The following is a 21,753-nucleotide window of genomic DNA, read 5'->3' as shown; positions in this document are numbered from 1 at the left end:
AAAGCAGGAGAACGGAAAAAAATGCTGGTTGACTTGGACATACAAGACGAACTGTCACAGATAGACAGGAAATACAGGGATAAATACACTGGGGAAAACAAGCGACACCTGGAGGGGGTGGAGACAATAACAAGGACAGGTGAAACAGATCAGGGTGTGACAGCTAACCTTTGTTTATCCAGCTAAAGTTATTAACAAAAATGTGTTAGGAGTTACATTTCTAGCTAATAGGCTATGTTAGAGTTAACACTTCCTCTTCCAGTTATTAAATAGGGAGGTAAAAATTATGAAAAACTATCTACCAAATGTTGATTAATTCTCCTTGCCATTATCATTCACCTGGTGATAAGATGTCTTGTACTTAAAAAAATAAAAATACAGGGTCGCTGATTTACCTGGGTGAGGGTCCCTGGGCAAAAAATGTTTCAAGACCCCTTTGTTAACTGAATGTAGTGACTTCTCAGGGGTGCTTCAGTAAATTAGCTTGTTCCTCTGGCAGGGAATTAATTGGCCAGACAGAGAGAGGGAGAGCCAGATTATGCTTGTGGCCAGCTAGCACAATGTGGTTAGCTGTATTTGCATCTCAAATGGCACCCTATTCCCTATAGGCTCTAGTCAAAAGTAGTGCACTATATAGGGAAGAGAGTGCCATTCGGGACACATGCTATAACATGTGCACTGACTGCCACAGGAAGTAGAGCAGCTAGAAGCTTCTGTAGAGTGAAATACATGCATAACCAACTTCCACAGGGAAAGAAATGTCCCAAATAATAAAATGTACTTACTAGACCTTGTTTTTCATATTTCATATTGGCCCCAAAAGATACTCTGCACATCTACTGGTGCATCTAAAAAATGCCGGAAGTTAATTTCTAACAAAATACGCCTGAATATGGAACCGATGGAGGAAGTTTGTGAATGACCTATGCTCTCCAAAGGGAAAAAGTTCACAAAAGTCAAGTCAGTCAAAAACATGGATAATCAACTTTAGTCCCGTCTATGGCTTTTGAAAACGATTTGTGTGCCAGTCTTTTGAAGAAAAAAAAACTGAGTGACCATACCTTTCTTTGCAGCATGTGAGTGTGACCAGTGTGAAACGGCTAGCTAGCTAGTTAGCGGTGTGCGCTAGTAGCGTTTAAATCGGTGACATCACTCACTCTGAGACCTTGAAGTACTGTAGTTGTTGCCCTTGCTTTGCAAAGACTGTGGCTTTTGTGGAGTGATAAGTAACGATGCTTATAGGGTGACTGTTGTCAATGTGTGCAGAGGGTCCCTGTTTCAAGCCCAGGTTGGGGCGAGGAGAGGGACAGAAGTAATACTGTTACATGAGCACAGGATGGCTCTGCAGAAATAGTGGCGAGTGAGCATTAAATAATGTACTAATGGGCCTGCAAACTGCCTTGTAGTGTGATCTGTGAACTGTCATTGACTGCTATTACACAAAAGCAAGATCTGGCTCTCCAGAGCAAAACTATCCAATCATTGAGAGGTTATGATAGCTGCAGCCTGTAATGGGGCATTATCAAGCCCCAATTCTCCAATCTGTAGTGGAACCCTGCTTTGTTTCAGAGGTCATTTGCTTTGCAGCAGTTACGCGCACAAGCACACGCACACAGGAGGATAGCTGCACTAGACTACAGAAGCATAATCAGAGTGTCTAACTGTGAGCAAGCAAATAGAGCTCTCTCTCTCTCTCTGATGTTGTTGTTACTGGCACTAATAGACAGGAATGTTCGCTAGCTCTCCTCTAACTTCTCATTTACTGCTGCACAGTCAGATACCTCTCCCAGCAGTCTCTCTGTCTCCCTCTCTCTCTCTCCCCCCACCCCTCTCTCCCTTTCCTCTCTGGAAGCCATCAAATGGCAAGCTGAAGCTCTGCTACTGCGCTAACAAACTGTATATGTGTGTGTGTGTGTGTATACTGATGCGCTAACAAACACAAAGAGAGAGGTGTTTGATCCTCATCGCTGTAGCCTTCAGAAAACACACCTGGCATCCTTGTGACGCCTCCTAACTTCAGCTTCCACCAAAATTATCCAGTTAAACAATGCAGCAAGACAATAGTTAACAATAGCTGACAATAGCTATCCACATCCATGGATAAATCATGCTCAGCTCACCAAACAAACAATCTTCATCTTTGAAATTATATGAAAACAATCATTTGTACTTTACAATAACAGCATACTGTAGCACTAAGGTTGACCACAGCCAAGATAAAGGTAATCAGAGAAGGCTACGATCAAAGGGAGGATGATTAAAAAACTCTTTATCCTGAATCTGTCAGTCTGCCAGTCTTAACTCTCTTTACAATACCACGCAGACACAGAGTTGAGACAAGCAGACAGCAGCTGCAAGGCTGTCACTCACGTGATTGGGTTCAAACACGTTTATTATTAGAGGACAGCCATACTAAGGAACATTCACTGACTGCAATACTTTGCCTTGCTATCATGCTCATGAAGATTACAGCAAAAATCCTTCAGGTAACTTCACTTATACTAATAGTCAGTAGCGGTGTGTGGGTAAAATCACTGGGGAAGCTAAGCCCTCCCCCCGTTAATACATAACCTGTTAATTCATATGCCTTGCAGCCGAGACAATAAGAATAAATTCAACTACACCTTTGTTTTATCACAAAACCGGATAGCAACCTCTGTCCAGTGAGGTCCACAAAGCATATTGCATGTAACAAACAGTTGCATGGTCAAGAAAGTACTTTTTTCCGACATTTTTGGACAACTAAGAAACTATTGATTTAGAACCACAGAGTTACCGCAAGTCACAAAGAAAACAGGAGCTGCCTCCACTATTCCAGCACCATTTCCACTTCAACATCATCAAATCACCTCTGCTTAGTCTAATCCATTGACAACTAAAAGATACCAAAAACAATTGAGTCCCATCAATGTAAGCTAAATATGATCTGGCTGTCCATGGTTCTGATTTCTGTCTGTGTGTGTGCGTGCGTGCGTGCGTGTTCGTGCAGGTAGAAAAAGATGTTGACTCACCCTACTTGTAGAGAAATGCCAATGCCATCCTCCTCTCTTTCATGTTAACGAAATGGTCTATCACTCTGTCATATGGTACACTTTTATTTTTTGTTGTCCTAGGCTAGCTGGCTAGAATGCTTGCACGCTAGCCTAACTTTGATTCATGGGCAAAGTTAGCTAGTTAACATTAGCCTTCTACATCTAGCTAAATATTGAACTTCCATCCTTTCAGGCCAGGGGTACAACAATGTATGAATTAATGGTTTGATCAGAATTGCCGTTATAATCATTAGCCAGTATGGATAATTAAGTAAAACCACAAGTCCAAATCTCCATCCATGGCTAATTTAGGAAAGGGATCATTTTTGCTGGCTAGCTAGCTAGACACCGGAGGACAACAACACAACGAGACACAACAATTCAACAATGCAAGCTGGCTTGACACTTCCTTTGGTGCGCCAGGACATTCAGTTGAGCTCGCTCAGTTTAGCTCAATGCTGATTGGCATATTTTTTATACTTTTTTTTATCAAGGGAGGCCAAATATTCGCTGGCTTCCCTTGCCTTCAATGCTACAGGAAGCAACAGTGTCATACTCGTTTGGACCAGACAGCATCAGATAGATGGTCTACACATAGAGAGACAGAGGGGCGCTGTTTTGCTCGCTTGGATGCTTTCTCCTGTGAGATACATTAAGCCTCTTGCGAATTCAAGGTAAACTATGAAACATAAAGAGATGAAATAGCACATTATTTGGGGGTCAATATTTTGGGGAAGCCTGCCTTCCCTTGGCATCAATGAATACACACCCCTGCTAATAGTTACCAAGAAGGGCTAATCAAAAAGAAACTAAGAAGTTCTATAACTCCGCAACAGGAGACTAAGGATTTGGCCCAGATGACACCCTTTTCCTTTTAGTGCCCTAGGTCCGGGCCAAAAGTAGTGCACTATTAAGAAAATAGGGTGCCATTCCAGCTGGGTCCTGCCCTCCCTTCACCTCTACTCCTCTGTAACGGGCCTGGCTTGGACATGAAGAAGACATGAAGATACACCTGTCTTGTGATATGTAATCATTCTCCCACTACAGCGCTGAGGCTTATATTTTACATAAGCCTCCAATGTCCATCCTCAGCGCTGTGGTCTGGTGTGTGGGTGGACAGTTTACTTTCTCCAGAGTGAACATAAAAGAGTGACAGCTTTATAGCCACCTAGCCCTGGTCCCGGCGATAGGTATAGGTCTATTCCTCAGGACACACTATACCAGTGGTCACCAACCAGTCGATCCAAGGCATTCCTAGTCGATCACCAAACATTTCTGTGAAAAAAACAACGATAAAGCCATGCATTCCTATTTATTTCTATTTGTTTTGTGCTGTTCAGCGGCCCTTGTGCCGGGAAGGAAAGTGCATTTCATGCTCTGAAGGTAGAACTCTGCCTACCCGGCAGGCCCCAGAGAGCAAATCAAGTGCACCTGTAGGCCTAGTGCTAGTCAATCCGATAGCTCAGATCACCGTGTGTGCACAGTTTCCTCAAGCCGTTGACTGTAGAAAGAAACCTTGAATGCACAGCAAAGTTGATATTGTGAGATTTCAAAACTTTTTAAATCATGACAAGCGAGAGACTCAGCGAATACAGCAAAGAGATGCTGTTTTTACGAGTACATTCATGTTTTTGTTGTTATTCAGCACTGTCAACACTTTTCAACACTTTTATACGCCATAAAATGCACCTTCTCCATACTTCCACTCACACTTCAATGACTGAGTAAAGCAGTGTTCCGATAAGCCTGCGTTGTTATTATTAGTGGCTTGTGTCTTTTTTAATATTGAGTGTTGTTTTTGTGTGGTTTGGGCCCAGACCGTCACAGTAGGTGTGAACAGAGCATATTGAGCATCTGATACATACCTCTTAGGTCACAGGTTGGGGATTGGGCGGGTGTAATGGTGGGGGATGGGCCTGTTGCTCTGCTCACATCCTGGGCATAATATTATGCTCACTTAGATGTGCCTCACAAGTAATACAACAAATGATCTATTACCAGTGTGATCATATACCATTTTTTTTATATATATAATTTCAAAATGGCCTAAGAAGAACAACACTGGCAGTGCAATTCAACCATACAGTTGAAGTCGGAAGTTTACATACACTAAGTTGACTGTGCCTTTAAACAGCTTGGAAAATTCCAGAAAATGATGTCATGGCTTTAGAAGCTGATAGGCTAATTGACATCATTCGAGTCAATTGGAGGTGTACCTGTGGATGTATTTCAAGTCCTACCTTCAAACTCAGTGCCTCTTTGCTTGACATCATGGGGAAATCAAATGAAATCAGCCAAGACCTCAGAAAAAAAATTGTAGACCTCCACAAGTCTGGTTCATCCTTGGGAGCAATTTCCAAACATCTGAAGGTACCACGTTCATCTGTACAAACAGTAGTACGCCAGTATGAACACCATGGGACCACACAGCCATCATACCGCTCAGGATGGAGACGCGTTCTGTCTCCTAGAGATAAACGTACTTTGGTGCGAAAAAAGCAAATCAATCCCAGAACAACAGCAAAGGACCTTGTGAAGATGCTGGAGGAAACAGGTACAAAAGTGTCTAAATCCACAGTAAAAACAAGTCCTATATCGACATAACCTGAAAGAAGACTATGCTCCAAAACCACCATAAAAAAGCCAGACTACGGTTTGCAACTGCACATGGGGACAAAGATCGTACTTTTTGGAGAAATGTCTTCTGGTCTGATGAAACAAAAATATAACTGTTTGGTCATAATGACCATCGTTATGTTTGGAGGAAAAAGGGGGAGGCTTGCAAGTCGAAGAACACCATCCCAACCGTGAAGCATGGGGGTGGCAGAATCATGTTGTGGGGGTGCTTTATTGCAGGAGGGACTGGTGCACTTCACAAAATAGATGGCCTCATGAGGCAGGAAAAAGATGTGGATATATTGAAGCAACGTCTCAAGACATCAGTCAGGAAGTTAAAGATTGGTGGCAAATGGGTCTTCCAAATGGAGAATGACCCCAAGCATACTTTCAAAGTTGTGGCAAATGGCTTAAGGACAACAAAGTGAAGGTATTGGAGTGGCCATCACAAAGCCCTGACCTCAATCCTACAGAAAATGTGTGGGCAGAACTGAAAAAGCGTGTGCGAGCAAGGAGGCCTAACAAACCTGACTCAGTTACACCAGCTCTGTCAGGAGGAATGGGCCACAATTCACCCAACTTATTGTGGGAAGCTTGTGGAAGGCTACCCAAAACGTTTGACCCAAGTTAAACAATTTAAAGGCAATGCTACCAAATACTAATTGAGTAGGTAAACTTCTGATGCACTGGGAATGTGATGAAAGAAATAAAAGCTGAAATAAATCATTCTCTCTACTATTATCCTGACATTTCACATTCTTAAAATAAAGTGGTGATCTTAACTGACCTAAGACTGGGAATTTTTACTAGGATTAAATGTCAGGAATTGTGAAAAACTGAGTTGAAATGTATTTGGCTAAGGTGTTTGTAAACTTCAGACTTCAACTGTAGTGTAGTGATTGGGCCTATAGCCTACTGCACAAACGTCATTGCTTTCTAATTGGTTAATGTTGCATAGGCTTACGTTTTTTTAAGTCATGTTAAAAAAAGATCTGAGTGGTAGATCTCGGCTTGCATTTTGACAAAAGTTTGGTGACCACTGTACTAAACTATTAGCACTACTGCTTTAAACATATAATTTCTCCCCCACGACTGTGACACCACAATCCTTCTGCAGGGCTGGAGCACTGGGATAGCAACTAAACAAAACACAATGAGCAGACCTGCATGGATTCAGATACTATTTAAAATACCTCAAATACTTTAACTGTGCAATTTTTGAGCTCACTTCCTGCTACAATGGAATTTACATTTTAGTCATTTAGCAGATGCTCTTATCCAGAGCGACTTAGAGTAGTGAATGCATACATTTCATACATTTTTTTCCATACTGGTCCCCCGTGGCAACCGAACCCACAACCCTGGCGTTGCAAACACCATGCTCTACCAACTGAGCCACATGGGACCACAAAATCAATAGAAAAGATTGAAAACTGCAAACCCCGACCTCTTGACACTCCAGGCAGGCTAAAGCAAATGCTCAGTAGTATTTGAAAGATTTCAAATAGTATTTGAACCCGGGTCTGGCACTGATGGGGTCTTTCAGCGGTGAAGCCTCAGAGGGATAAATGACGACCATATACCATCACACAAAACAGTCAATGCATTACATATCCGCATGCACGTGTGTGCCCAGAATAAGACTCCGCAGCAAGCTCCGTCTGGCCTCCTTCAGCCAATCCCTGTTCCTCATCGCCCCTGGTCCTATATTTCCCTGGATTTTGAAAAACTGGGCTTCTTCCGTCTAATGGCTACACCACTATCCTGACGGTTGTGGATAGGTTCTCTAAATCCGCCCATTTCATCCCTCTCCCCAAGTCACCCTCAGGCAAGAAGACGGCCCAGCTCATGGTGCAGCACGTCTTCCGAATGCATGGACTCCCTATTTGACATTGTCTCAGATGGTGGTCCTCAATTCTCATATATATTTGTACTATGTTCTACATTGTAGAATAATAGTAAAGAAAAAACTATTAAATAACACATTCGGAATCATGTAGTAACCAAAAAAGTGTTAAACAAGATTCTTCAAAGTAGCCACCCTTTGCCTTGATGACAGCTTTGCACACTCTTGGCATTCTCTCAACCAGCTTCATGAGGAATGCTTTTCCAACAGTCTTTGAAGTTCCCACATATCCTGAGCATTTATTGACTGCTTTTCTTTCACTCAATTGGGTTGAGGTCGGGTGATTGTGGAGGCCAGGTCATCTGATGCAGCACTCCATCGCTCTCCTTCTTGGTCAAATAGCCCGTACACAGCCTGGAGGTGTGTTTTGGGTCATTGTCCTGTCGAAAAACAAATTATAGGCCCACTAAGCGCAAACCAGATGGGATGGCGTATCACTGCAGAATGCTGTGGTAGCCATGCTGGTTAAGTGTGCCTTCAATTCTAAATAAATCACTGTCAGTGTCATCAGCAAAGCACCCCCACACCATCACATCTCTTCCTCCATGCTTAACGTGGGAAAAACACATGTGGAGATCATCCGTTCACCTACTCTGCGTCTCATAAAGACATGGTGGTTGGAACCAAAAATCTAAAATTTGGACTCATCAAACCAATGGGCAGATTTCCACCAGTCTATTGTCAATTGCTTGTGTTTCTAGGCCCAAGCAAGTCCCTTCTTATTATTGGTGTCCTTTAGTAGTGGTTTCTTGCAGCAATTGGACCATGAAGGCCTGATTCACATGGTCTCTTCTGACCAGTTGATGTTGAGATATGTCTGTTACTCTCTGAATAATTTTATTTGGGTTGCAATCTGAGGGACAGTTAACTCTAATGAACTTATCCTCTTACCCTCTTATCCTCCTTTCCTGTGGTGGTCCTCATGAGAGCCAGTTTCATCATAGCGCTTGATGGTTTTTGCGACTGCACTTGAAGAAATGTTCAAACTTTTAGAAAATTTCCGAATTGACTGACCTTCATGTCTTAAATAAAGTAAAGCCAAATCGGTCTATCTTATGTATAACATCCCTACCTTGTCACAACACAACGGATTGAGTCAAACACATTAAGAAGGAAAGAAATTCCACAAATGTACTTTTAACAAGGCACACCTGTTAATTGAAATGCATTCCAGGTTACTACCTCATGAAGCTGGTTGAGAGAATGCCAAGAGTGTGCAAAGCTGTCATCAAGGCAAAGGGTGGCTACTTTGAAGAATCTCAAATATAAAATATATTTGGATTTGTTTAACACTTTCTTGGTTACTACATTATTCCATATGTGTTATTTCATAGTTTTGATGTCTTCACTATTATTCTACAATGTAGAAAATAGTAAAAATAAAGAAAAACCGTTGAATGAGTAGGTATTCTATATATGTTTTAATGGTTGGAGGCACCCCCGCCTTGCACGTGCTAAGCCACTGCTTAGAACTAACTATAATATTAAACGGTATTGAAAATCATACCGTAAAATCATACTATTTTTCTAAATACCCTGGTATACGGTATAAGCAACATATCGCCCAAGCCTGAAACAGACACAGAGACTGCTACACTTCCAGAAGACCCATCGTACACATAATGGTTTACTCTGTACACTAGAATTAGTTAGTGCCGAACTCAGCAGCAGCATATAAATTCACACACATGTTGTAAATAAATCTCTTATTTTAACCATACTAATTAGGATTTTGTCATAACATAAATTAAGTGAAATATGACTCTGATAGTCAGTGGCAGCCTGTACTCCATTAAACAGTTAGATGTGTCCCAAATAGCACCCCATTCCCTTTATAGATCACTTTGTAGATCACTAGCTTGTAGAGCACTGAAGAGAAGAGAAGAGAACAGAGCTGGAAGAAGAGGGTTCCTTTTTTAAAGTTTTGACCCAGATTTGGCACTGGGTCAGCCTTTCTGCCTGGCCTTCCCAAGGGAACCACTGGGGAGTGAAATAGGGGTACAAGCTCAGAATGTGTCAGTGAAGGGCTGGGAGCTGGAGGGTGACCACCAGGCAAGGTAAGATGCGCTGACCGATTCTCAGAGTGCAAATTAACTATATTTATTTAATGGAACCAACAACCAAAAAATGATGGGCCTTATAGTAAAGACATGCAATTAACCGGTAAAAAAATGCATTACCTTTTAATTTGGTATGAACACTGTCAGTCATGGCGTTTTCATCTTATTGTCAAACAAATCACTTAAAAAAAATTGAATTAGCATGTTCGTACACTCCAAAATAAATCCATCATCCAGACAGTGCACTTTGCACTCACACCATTTGATGAATGGAAAGAGAAATCTATTACAAAACACCAAAAAGTGTAATGACATTTGGCAGTTGTCATTGGGTCTGCACTCTTGTAGCCTGAATTAATTGATGCGTCTTGGTGACAAAAGGACCTTTGTTGTAGAAAGAAAAGTCCAGACACCTGAAAAGGAGCTGAAATATGGGACTGTCCGGGGATGACAAGTGCAGACACATGACACAGAGGTGGGTAGTTTTCATTTAATTTGGAATAAGCTTTTATTTTCATATGTACCACTGTAGCAGTACAAATTGCATTTTAAACAAACAGGGTAAATAATAACATTATTTAGAGATCCCCCAACCTAACTTCGATTTTTGTTGCATTTAGGGGAGCTCATCTCTCATTCAGGGGGGTTTAGCCCCCCCCTGGCCTCCCTGTAATTCACACTCTGCCGATTCTCCTTCTTCTCTGCCCTTTCCACTACAACTGCTCAATGGGAAAGGAACAGTGCCACTACTTTGGACCCGAAACGTGTTGGTTTTAACAAAAACAATTTTTATCAACTTCAAATGGCATTGCATTTGCAACGCCAGGATAGTAGGTTTGATTCCTGAGACCACCTGTGCGTAAAATGTTTGCACGCATGACTGCTTGATCTGAAAACGTCGTCGGAGGCGCCATAAGGGTTGTGTGCGCAGAAGACAAATTGAGCTCTGTACTGCATCGCCGTGCGCCTCACAAATTTTGTAACAATGCGGAGGGCTCCGTATAGCTCCGCATTGACATGGGAGGTCCTGTATAAACACAAACACACTTCCTTGACAAATTCCTTCACAACAGCTCTGCTCAACAGCTCTGCTCAACAGCTCTGCTCAACAGCTCTGCTCAACAGAACTGCACTGCTCAGCGAAGAGCAAGAAGTATGAATGCCCTGACGTCTGCAGAGGCCGTATCACCGTAAATGCTGCATGGTCAATGCAGATGTTGTATTGACTATGCAGCGCCTTTAAGTCGCTTTGCTTTGGATCAAAGCACCTGCTAAATGACATATATTATATTATGAAATTCAACAACTCTTCCAAAAGTGGAACTTCATAAAATGCTTATTTTATGTTAAAACCAATGCTTTTAACAATAAAGAAGCATTTCTATTATCTTCCATTGTCCTCCTAGAGTTGCAAAATTGTCTTTCCACTACACCTCCTCAGATGTCAAACTCTGTTCTCTACATAAGGCTCCTGACTGTAGCCTTTAATACGAATGACTAAACTAAATAATTGAAAGAGAGCGGCTCTCCAGTTGGGCTGGTCTGTGACTCACTGACATGTTTCCCGGTCAGAGGAATAAGGCAACTTCGCAGAGAGTTACACACATTAAGAAACTTTATTTCCAGAGGACTTATATGAGAATGGATGTGGTTCTGTATAAACAGACATGAATGCAATGAATAGGCTGTACACAATATGATAGCACAATGAGAGCAATAATGGTATTGACAAATGAAGGACTGTATAAAACTATAGCATAAGCAAGGACTGTATAACACAAAGCACAACTACTATGACCAACTAATAATAGTTACAACAGTAAACAATAGACACACAAGTTACAATAGTTACACCAACTCACTTCTGTCCACGCACTCCATCATACATGTCCACTTGGAGAGAAACTGAGGAGGCTGTTTGACCTGAGCAGGTAAGAGTACTGTCGGTTGTCCGGCTCCCAGCAACCACCTGACCCTAGCAACCTATCAGTGGCCAGGTCACAGTGACCCCTAGCAACCTATCAGTGGCCAGGTCACAGAGGTCACTGGGAGTTTGGGAACACAATTTCTGATCCCTCAGTCTCTCTGCCAATGTCAGGGAATGCGTGGAGTGAGGTGTGAGATGTGATAACAGTGGAACAGCACCATTGGCAGTGGGAATTATCTACAATAATGAATAGAAATGACAGAACAGATACTGTATCGGGAACTTATCTGTACAATCTGATCATTACTTTGATGATTCCATGTCTTTCAGCCAGGCGACTTGGACATGACATTTAAGGTCAATGCTTTAATCATTGCAAACAACAGCAGGCAACAAGAACAATATCAGCTATGGAACAACAGCCCTGTTGTTGTTGTTGAACACAAGATGATTGAAAGATTTTTCTGGTCACAGGTTCATTATAGTTACAGTGGTTCGCTTTCACAAATGACATCACCTAGCTCAACTGCATATACAGGAGTGTAGTACTGATAGCTGCTGGGTGAACGGTAGGTGAATGATAGCAAATGGCTGAATGGTAGGTAGCACACCCGTGCCTTTTCCCTGTCTCAGAGTCCCAATCCCAAATAGCACCCTATTCCTGTGGGCCCAGTTCAAAAATAGTGCACTAAATAGGGAATAGGGTGCCATTTAGAAAGCATACCCTGTCAAATGTCACAGCTGTAACATACATAAGTGAAAATGGAAAATAAGCCCAAGCAAATAAGGTGTTGAATGATGACTGTATGAATGTGAAACAAATCCAGCCTAATCTGTAGAAGCAAGGTTGAATATTCTAGTTATGACAGCAAAGTAGAACTGAAGCTAACATAAGCTGAGAGCACAGTCGGACACTATGAACAGTGCCACCATGACAGATATTTGGTCCAGTACCAACTCATCTACGATGATGAGGGCTGTGTGATGAATGTGTCCATTTTGAGGGTTCCAGTTTTTTGAAGAATTTTGCCTTGAGCTAATACAGAATTGCATGGGTCAGAATCAAAGATGGACTGCCGTTTTATGTCAATTTCCTTGCTTAAACACTGCTCTCTCCGTTAATAATATGGATTCATGACTGCCAGAGCCAGCCTCAAGTTCACACAGTAAAAAAGACCAGCGCTACCCGCCGTTACCATTGTGCAACCTTGACTTCATAAGACCCAATTCATGCCTCGACTTCTCCAACACACATTTTCATAAATTACAGTAAAGAAGAAAAATGAGCCCGATTTATTCTCTCCTCGCTATCCACTTTCCCCTTCCGTCATTCAGTCTCTATAAGACGCCACCTGTCTCATGAATCATAATGGACAATGGGCTTTGCAGGGAAATACGTACGTCACACAGACATTTGCACCAAATTGTTTTTATTCACTGCTTTATGTTCTTCACAATACAAACAACCAGCTCATTGAAAAGTTAAACAATTCCGATGAGGCAGGGAACTGTGTGCTGCATTTGAAGCAATGAAGCACCCGGTTGGTTGGTTTACTGGCCAAATATACATAATTTCCAGTCCAGGCATATTTATTTACTTGATTAATAACCCCTGTCTGTGGGAAATAGTCGAGGTAGAGTGGATGAGGAGGGTGTCATTGCCTGAAGTCTAAGGCTGTGTCGCAAATGGCACCCTATTCCCTACATAGTGCACTACATTTGGCTAGAGCCCTATGGACCCTGGTAAAAAGTAATGCAATATAGGGAATAGGGTAGCATTTGGGATGCTAACAGTCTAAATTAGAGGAATAAAAAGTTTCCCTGCAGCATCAAACACAATCCAAACTGTGCTTGTTCCTAAACACCTTGGGGACACATTCAGCTGACTCACAGCCAAAGTGGGCATCTCTGTCGATGGTTTGCTCCTGCCCTCGATGGTCCACTGTAATTCATTATGTTGCCTGTATAGTCTGACTAAAAAGCCTACCGACATCACAAATATGAAGCTTAATAAAGACCCTGGAGCGACATGAGTCTGGCAAGTGAGATGGTGTAATCTGCCATTAGGCCATGATTAGAAGGAGTGCTCCACTGACTCCAGATCCGGGGGGGGGGGGGGGGGGGGGGGGGGGGACGACGACTCTGTATCAATTTTTTCCCCATCACTACTACTTTCCCACAACCTATGTGACAAACTGTTCCACTGCCAACAAACATGACAACTCCATAGCTGGCTGGATAACGGTGCTGTCCTTATAGCACAGCAGAGTGACTAGCACATTCTCCTTCAACTCTCCTTTACATCTGTCCATGAACAAATTATGGTGCTCATATGAGTTTTGTGTTAACGAGAGTTGAGAGATGCAGGATTATCAACTCTCAATCACTTTCTGTCTGTTTACTGTGAGCTGTTAAAGAGATTAGGAGATATTGTCCTCTCTCTCTCTCCCTACCTCCTTCTCTGTCCCTCCAACCCTCTCTCTTTCTTTATCTCTGTCTCTCTGTCTCTCACACAGACACACACAGATGGGAAACTACTGTACTGTACCACCACTGCTAATAGAGAAATGCTTCTACAAGAGGCTCTTTACATGGTTTATGCAGAGTAGCCTACTTCTCAACTTATTATTTTGATGATATAAACTTGTCTCATGTTTACTGTATTATATATTGGGTCATATAAAAAAAACTTGAGTTGTGCATCAACTTCATTAATTATTCATCCCATATGGAATAGAAGTGATTCACATAGCTGTGTTTTAGGCTCTTAATTGTAAAGGACGCTGGGTACATGCATGAAAAAAATGACCAGTGAAAATGGGTCACTCGAACGAGTGAACTATAAACAGTGGGTCTCCAGCTGAGAACTACTGAGGTTCTACCCCCTGGCTACAGCGGCTACAGCCCTGCTTCTGTAGTGTTCTCTCTCGTCTTGGGGTTTCTATCAAAACACTGCAGAGCTCTGATTAAGCCTGATGCTCTCCTAGACCCTCCACAGATAAGAGGGTAGCCTCGGAATAATTCAGGGATACTCTAGTCCTTATACAATACACAGTACACTGTGCAGTACCCCCCATCTTCCCTATAAACAGCATAACCAGCCAGGGAGACCTTCACCTGATAGTGAAGGTCGAGTGCAGATGCTCTCATGAAATAGCCTCCGAATATTTTAGAGATACGCATTTTCTACAACATACGGTATAATATGGACAACCTCACAAACCGCATATGGTAGACCTTAACCTGACAGTGGAGGGCGAGGGCAGACGCTCTCATGAAATAACCTCAGAATATATTAGGGATATGCATCCTTACACACAGGCAGTACACTATACAGACCCTCTGATGAAACGAACAGCTACTCATGCAATATGTGTATGTGATCGCTACGAGAATTTAACCCAAAACATTTGCATTGCTAGCAACCCACTCTTACCAACTGAGCCACACAGGGCCTAAAATTCACAGTGGAGGGCCGGCCCTCTCATGAAAACTACAGACTACTGAACGGACTACTCAGCCATATGCAGGCAGTGTATGATGAGTCAGCAAGTTGTTTGATGATACATCCTGTCAATATGCATCAAAGTCCTGGGCTACGTCCCAAATGGCACTCTATTCCCTACATAGTGCACTACTTTTGACCGGAGCCCAATGGGCCCTGGTCAAAAGCAGTGCACTACAAGGTGCCCTTGTGTCACAAATGTCTTCTCCATCTGCAGATGGCCATGGACTGAAGCAGCCAGGTGATACCTTTAGAATACAGCTGACAAGATACAGTTGAAGTCGGAAGTTTACATACAGTGAGGGAAAAAAGTATTTGATCACCTGCTGATTTTGTACGTTTGCCCACTGACAAAGAAATGATCAGTCTATAATTTTAATGGTAGGTTTATTTGAACAGTGAGAGACAGAATAACAACAAAAAAATCCAGAAAAACGCATGTCAAAAATCTTATAAATTGATTTGCATTTTAATAAGGGAAATAAGTATTTGACCCCTCTGCAAAACATGACTTAGTACTTGGTGGCAAAACCCTTGTTGGCAATCGAAGAGGTCAGACATTTCTTGTAGTTGGCCACCAGGTTTACACACATCTCAGGAGGGATTTTGTCCCACTCCTCATTGCAGATCTTCTCCAAGTCATTAAGGTTTCGGGGCTGACGTTTGACAACTCGAACATTCAGCTCCCTCCACAGATTTTCTATGGGATTAAGGCCTGGAGACTGGCTAGGCCACTCCAGGACCTTAATGTGCTTCTTCTTGAGCCACTCCTTTGTTGCCTTGGCTGTGTGTTTTGGGTCATTTTCATGCTGGAATACCCATCCACGACCCATTTTCAATGCCCTGGCTGAGGGAAGGAGGTTCTCACCCAAGATTTGACGGTACATGGCCCCGTCCATCGTCCCTTTGATGCGGGGAAGTTGTCATGTCCCCTTAGCAGAAAAACACCCCCAAAGCATAATGTTTCCACCTTCATGTTTGACGGTGGGGATGGTGTTCTTGGGGTCATAGGCAGCATTCCTCCTCCTCCAAACACGACAAGTTGAGTTGATGCCATAGAGCTCCATTTTGGTCTCATGTGACCACAACCCTTTCACCCAGTTGTCCTCTCAACCATTCAGATGTTCATTGGGAAACTTCAGATGGGCATGTATATGTGCTTCCTTGAGCAGGGGGACCTTGCAGGCGCTGCAGGATTTCAGTCCTTCACGGCGTAGTGTGTTACCAATTGTTTTCTTGGCGATTATGGTTCCAGCTGTCTTGAGATCATTGACAAGATCCTCCCGTGTAGTTCTGGGCTGATTCCTCACCGTTCTCATGATCATTGCAACTCCACGAGATGAGATCTTGCATGGAGCCCCAGGCCGAGGGAGATTGACAGTTCTTTTGTGTTTCCTCCATTTGCGAATAATCGCACCAACTGTTGTCACCTTCTCACCAAGCTGCTTGGCGATGGTCTTGTAGCCCATTCCAGCCTTGTGTAGGTCTACAATCTTGTCCCTAACATCCTCGGAGAGCTCTTTGGTCTTGGCCATGGTGGAGAGTTTGGAATCTGATTGATTGATTGCTTCTGTGGACAGGTGTCTTTTATACAGGTAACAAACTGAGATTAGGAGCACTCCCTTTAAAAATGTGCTCCTAATCTCAGCTCGTTACCTGTATAAAAGACACCTGGGAGCCAGAAATCTTTCTGATTGAGAGGTCAAATACTTATTTCCCTCATTAAAATGCAAATCAATGTATAACATTTTTGACATGTGTTTTTCTGGACATTTTTGTTGTTATTCTGTCTCTCACTGTTCAAATAAACCTACCATTAAAATTATAGACTGACGTACAAAATCAGCAGGGGATCAAATACTTTTTTCCCTCACTGTACACCTTTGCCAAATACATTTCAACTCAGTTTCACAATTCCTGACATTTAATCAGAGTAAAAATTCCCTGTCTTAGGTCAGTTAGGATCACCACTTTATTTTAAGAATGTGAAATGTCAGAATAATAGTACAGAGAATGATATATTTCAGCTTTTATTTCTTTCATCATATTCTCAGTGGTTCAGAAGTTTACATACACTCAATTAGTATTTGGTAGCATTGCCTTTAAATTGTTTAACTTGGGTCAAATGTTTCGGGTAGCCTTCCACAAGCTTCCCACAATAAGTTGGGTGAATTTTGGCCCATTCCTCCTGACAGAGCTGGTGTAACTGAGTCAGGTTTGTAGGCCTCCTTGCTCGCACACGCTTTTTCAGTTCTGCTCACAAATTTTACGGGATTGAGGTCAGGGCTTTGTGATGGCCACTCCAATACCTTGATTTTATTGTCCTTAAGCCATTTTGCCACAACTTTGGAAGTATGCTTGGGGTCATTGTTCATTTGGAAGACCCATTTGCGACCAAGCTTTAACTTCCTGACTGATGTCTTGAGATGTTGCTTCAATATAGCCACATCATTTTCCTGCCTCATGATGCCATCTATTTTGTGAAGTGCACCAGTCCCTCCTGCAGCAAAGCACCCCCACAACATGATGCTGCCACCCCCATGCTTCAAGGTTGGGATGGTGTTCTTCGGCTTGCAGGCCTCCCCCTTTTTCTTCCAAACATAATGACGGTCACTGTGGCCAAACTGTTCTATTTTTTGTTTCATCAGACCAGAGGACATTTCTCCAAAAAGTACGGTCTTTGTCCCCATGTGCATTTGCTAACCGTAGTCTGGCTTTTTTATGGCAGTTTTGGAGCAGTGGCTTCTTCCTTGCTGAGCAGCCATTCAGGTTATGTCGATATAGGACTCGTTTTACTGTGGATATAGATACTTTTGTGCCTGTTTCCACCAGCATCTTCACAAGGTCCTTTGCTGTTGTTCTGGGATTGATTTGCAGTTTTCGCTCCAAAGTACATTAATCTCTAGGAGACAGAACGTCTCCTTCCTGAGCTGTATGACAGCTGCGTTGTCCCATGGTGTTTATACTTGCGTACTATTGCTTGTACAGATGAACGTGGTACCTTCAGGCATTTGGAAATTGCTCTCAAGGATGAACCAGATTTGTGGAGGTCTACAAGTTTCTTTCTGAGGTCTTGGCTGATTTCTTTAGATTTTCCCATGATGTCAAGCAAAGAGGCACTGACTTGGAAGGTAGGCCTTGAAATACATCCACAGGTACACCTCCAATTGACTCAAATGATGTCAATTAGCCTATCAGAAGCTTCTAAAGCCATGACATCATTTTCTGGAATTTTACAAGCTGTTTAAAGGCACAGTCAACTTAGCGTATGTAAAGTTCTGACCCACTGGATTTGTGATACAGTGAATTATAAGTGAAATAATTTGTCTGTAAACAATTGTTGGAAAAATTACTTGTGTCAAGCACAAAGTAGATGTCCTAACCGACTTGCCAAAACTATAGTTTAACAAGAAATTTGTGGAGTGGTTGATAAACAAGTTAATGACTCCAATCTAAGTGTAGGTAAACTTCCGACAACTGTAAGCCAAGCATGAGGTGAAATGAGGACAGATAGTTGAGTAAATAGCATCAACATATGCACTTGTCAGGCAGAACAAAGTTGCATATCACTATAAAGTGTATTTCCGTTAAATTAGAATGTCACTAATATTGACGTTTTGTAAATGTGCCGATTTGTATATAATACATACTGACATGTAAGCATAAAAAAAAAAACGCAGTTTTGTAATTTATGTTTGACCCCTACATGATAACATCTCTCCCACCAGTGGAATTGTTGGAATTGTAGTTTTTATGTTAGATGTGATATGATGGGTGGAGTTGTTGCTTTACAAAGAGATGGAATATATATTATGTGTGTGTGTGTGTGTGTGTGTGTGTGTGTGTGTGTGTGTGTGTGTGTGTGTGTGTGTGTAATGTGCTTGGCTGGATATGGAGAATCAGGCAGTGTCCGTGAAACAGCAGCAGAATCTGTGTCCCCAACGGCACCCTATTTCCTACATACTGCACTACTTTTGACCAGAAGTAGCGCACTATATAGGGAATAGGGTGCCATTGTGGGACATAGAGGGCACTGAGTAGCAGAGCAGTGCAGGCAGTGAAGTGGAGGGCCAGGGGCTTGCAAAGCTTACAACCATCTGCTCCAATTACAATACAGATGCATCTCATTACAGTTCCAACCACCAAACCTCTCTCTCTCTCTCTCTCATACACACACGTGTGTGCACGGAAACACACAGACACAGACACAAACACACACACACAGGCTCGCACACACACACACAGACACAAACACACACACACAGGCTCGCACACACACACACAGACACAAACACACACACACAGGCTCGCACACACACACACACACACACAAATGTTTTCGTATCTTCCATTGTCTCTGAAATTCTGTTTTCTTGACATCTGTAGTTGCCTACATCCTGTAATGCATTTTGATTGATGCAATGAACATGTCTCCCTCGCTTAATCTCGTATATACACACACACACACACACACACACACACACACACACACACACACTTCGTGGATCATGCCCTTAAAACCAAAACACGGGTTTCAGTGAAGTCATCCACCTTTGATGGGAATCAGCAGGAATCACATTGTACTGTGCACTGCACTAATGTCCAGAGAGGGTTAGTTTCCGCACCAGCTTACTAGACCAGTTTGTTCTTATTCACACACACACCATTCCGTGGAACCCTGATCAAAAGAGCCTCTTCAGTGCATTTTACGCAGTATGTGGAAAATCCAGCCTATAAAGTGGTCGAAAATAATACATACATTTTCCCATCTGGATGTTGGTTAACTCAACCTATAGGCTATTATGTGCATTTGCCATGTTTGTGAAATTAGTCTTTATTGAATGGTATATCTTGAACTGTCTATTTGAAGCATACCCGTTGTTTACACTGGCGTATTTGTTGTAGCAAGTACAATTTGCGGGACTAAGCACTGATACCAAGACCATTTCACTTAACCACAGGGATATAATAATAACAACAGCTGCTACATTGTAGTACACTGCTCTGCCCTGCACTGCAAACTCTGATAGCTCAATCCATGTTTCGCTTTGACACACTGGATGTGCTTGCTGCGCATTTCTGTCAAGTGAAAGCATCATCATCATCAACGGCCGGTATCCTACACACATGGGTAAGGGGAAAGCTCAGTTTAATCAATGACAGGGTGGGCAATAAAGGATTCTGGAAACATATTTAAGCACTCAGCAAAAGAGGTTTAACACATTATCTACAGAGGATTGTGGGTGTCCAAACGAATAAATAGCAATAATGTCACTGCTGACAGTGGCAATCTGTCAAAAAAAGTAGTCTAGGCGAATATCCCTCGTCAAGGTAGACATAATTAAAGTAAAACATAAGCCACTATATTAAATCACCCGGACTACATACAAGCAAAGTAGGCTACACAAAGCTGAGAAAAAACTTGTCTTTAAAATATCAATACTTGCAAATTCCAAGCCATCCCTCTCCATTCACTCAAGCAGCAGGTCCGCAACGGTGTGTGCGTGTGTGGAGAAAACACACGGTGCTCACCTTTTCCAATTGCCCCATATGAACAGCAGAAAAGGACTGCTAGCTGTAAAAGCATTCCAGTGTGTCTTCTGGTCTCCAAATCCATGTTCGAAACGAAAGGATGCTACTGGAGGACAGAGCCCTGTCCTGTCCTCTAGATCCGTCAATTAATCGCGCGCCTGTGCGTCTGCTCTGTCCTGTGCAGTGCTCGGCTGCTCAAGCCATCCAACTGCTGCCGAGTCCGACTCGAGGAGGAACAGTTGAATGCATTCTTTGTGGAGTGCTCAGAGAGAGTGAGAGAGCAGGCTGAGACACACCTCTACAGCCCCAGCCTCCGTTGGCGTTAAGTCAGCAGCTTTTAAAGTGTCCACTAAGCAATGCCTTCAAGACCAAAAATTCCTAGGCTGAATTTTGTCTTTTATTTAACTAACTTCTGGCGCTGCGTCTCAGTTATAGATATGGTGACATCATTTAGCCCAACATTTAGTCTGAACTACTGTATGAGTTTATATTTTAATGAAAGGTAGGCGGTGGCTGTGAGGATGCATGGATGATGGTTTTTGTATACATTGCCATGGAAGAACTGGATATGTTCAGCTTCCAGTAATTGTGTAGAGATCTTTGTGACATGGGGCCATGCATTATCATGCTCAGTGGTGGAACAAGTATCCAATTGTCATACTTGAGTAAAAGTAAAGATAACGTAATAGAAAATTACTCAAGTAAAAGTGAAAGTCACCCAGTAAAATACTACTTCAGTAAAAATCTAAAAGTATTTGGATTTAAATATAGTTAAGTATCAAAAGTAAATGTGATTGCTAAACTATATTTAAGTATTGAAAGTAAAAGTATAAATCACTTCAAATTCTCTATATTAAACAAACCAGAGGGCACCATTTTATAGTTTTTTAAATGTTTATTTATGGATAACCAGGGGCACACTCCAACACTCAGACATAATTTCTAAAAGAAGCATTTGTGTTCAGTGAGTCCGCCAGATCAGAGGCAATAAGGATGACCAGGGATGTTCTCTTGATAAGTGCATGAATTGGACCATTTTCCTGTCCTGCTAGCCATTCAAAATGTAACGAGTACTTTTGGGTGTCAGGGAAAATGTATGGAGTAAAAAGTACATTAAATTAAAAGTTGTACAGATACCCCAAAATAGGACATAGGTAGTACTTCAAAGTATTTAT

At 42.3% G+C, this 21,753-nt stretch overlaps 1 protein-coding gene across 3 annotated transcripts in view; it reads right to left on the bottom strand.

The window, feature by feature from the left end:
* LOC115159181 (contactin-associated protein-like 4) overlaps positions 1-20,945 on the bottom strand; it is a 187,202-nt gene extending 166,257 nt beyond the window's left edge. For all 3 annotated transcript variants that reach the window (XM_029708648.1, XM_029708649.1, XM_029708650.1), the window contains exon 1: positions 20,579-20,945. In XM_029708648.1, the coding sequence (XP_029564508.1) occupies positions 20,579-20,663 (85 nt within the window). In that variant the 5' untranslated portion in view covers positions 20,664-20,945. The remainder of the gene's footprint in view (positions 1-20,578) is intronic.
* Between the last annotated feature and the right edge of the window lie 808 nt (positions 20,946-21,753).

This window comes from Salmo trutta, chromosome 23 (genome assembly GCF_901001165.1).
Source record: "Salmo trutta chromosome 23, fSalTru1.1, whole genome shotgun sequence".
Lineage (NCBI taxonomy): Eukaryota > Metazoa > Chordata > Actinopteri > Salmoniformes > Salmonidae > Salmo > Salmo trutta.
Note: the sequence above shows the minus strand (reverse complement) of the source record. Positions and strands in the feature narration are given on the sequence as shown.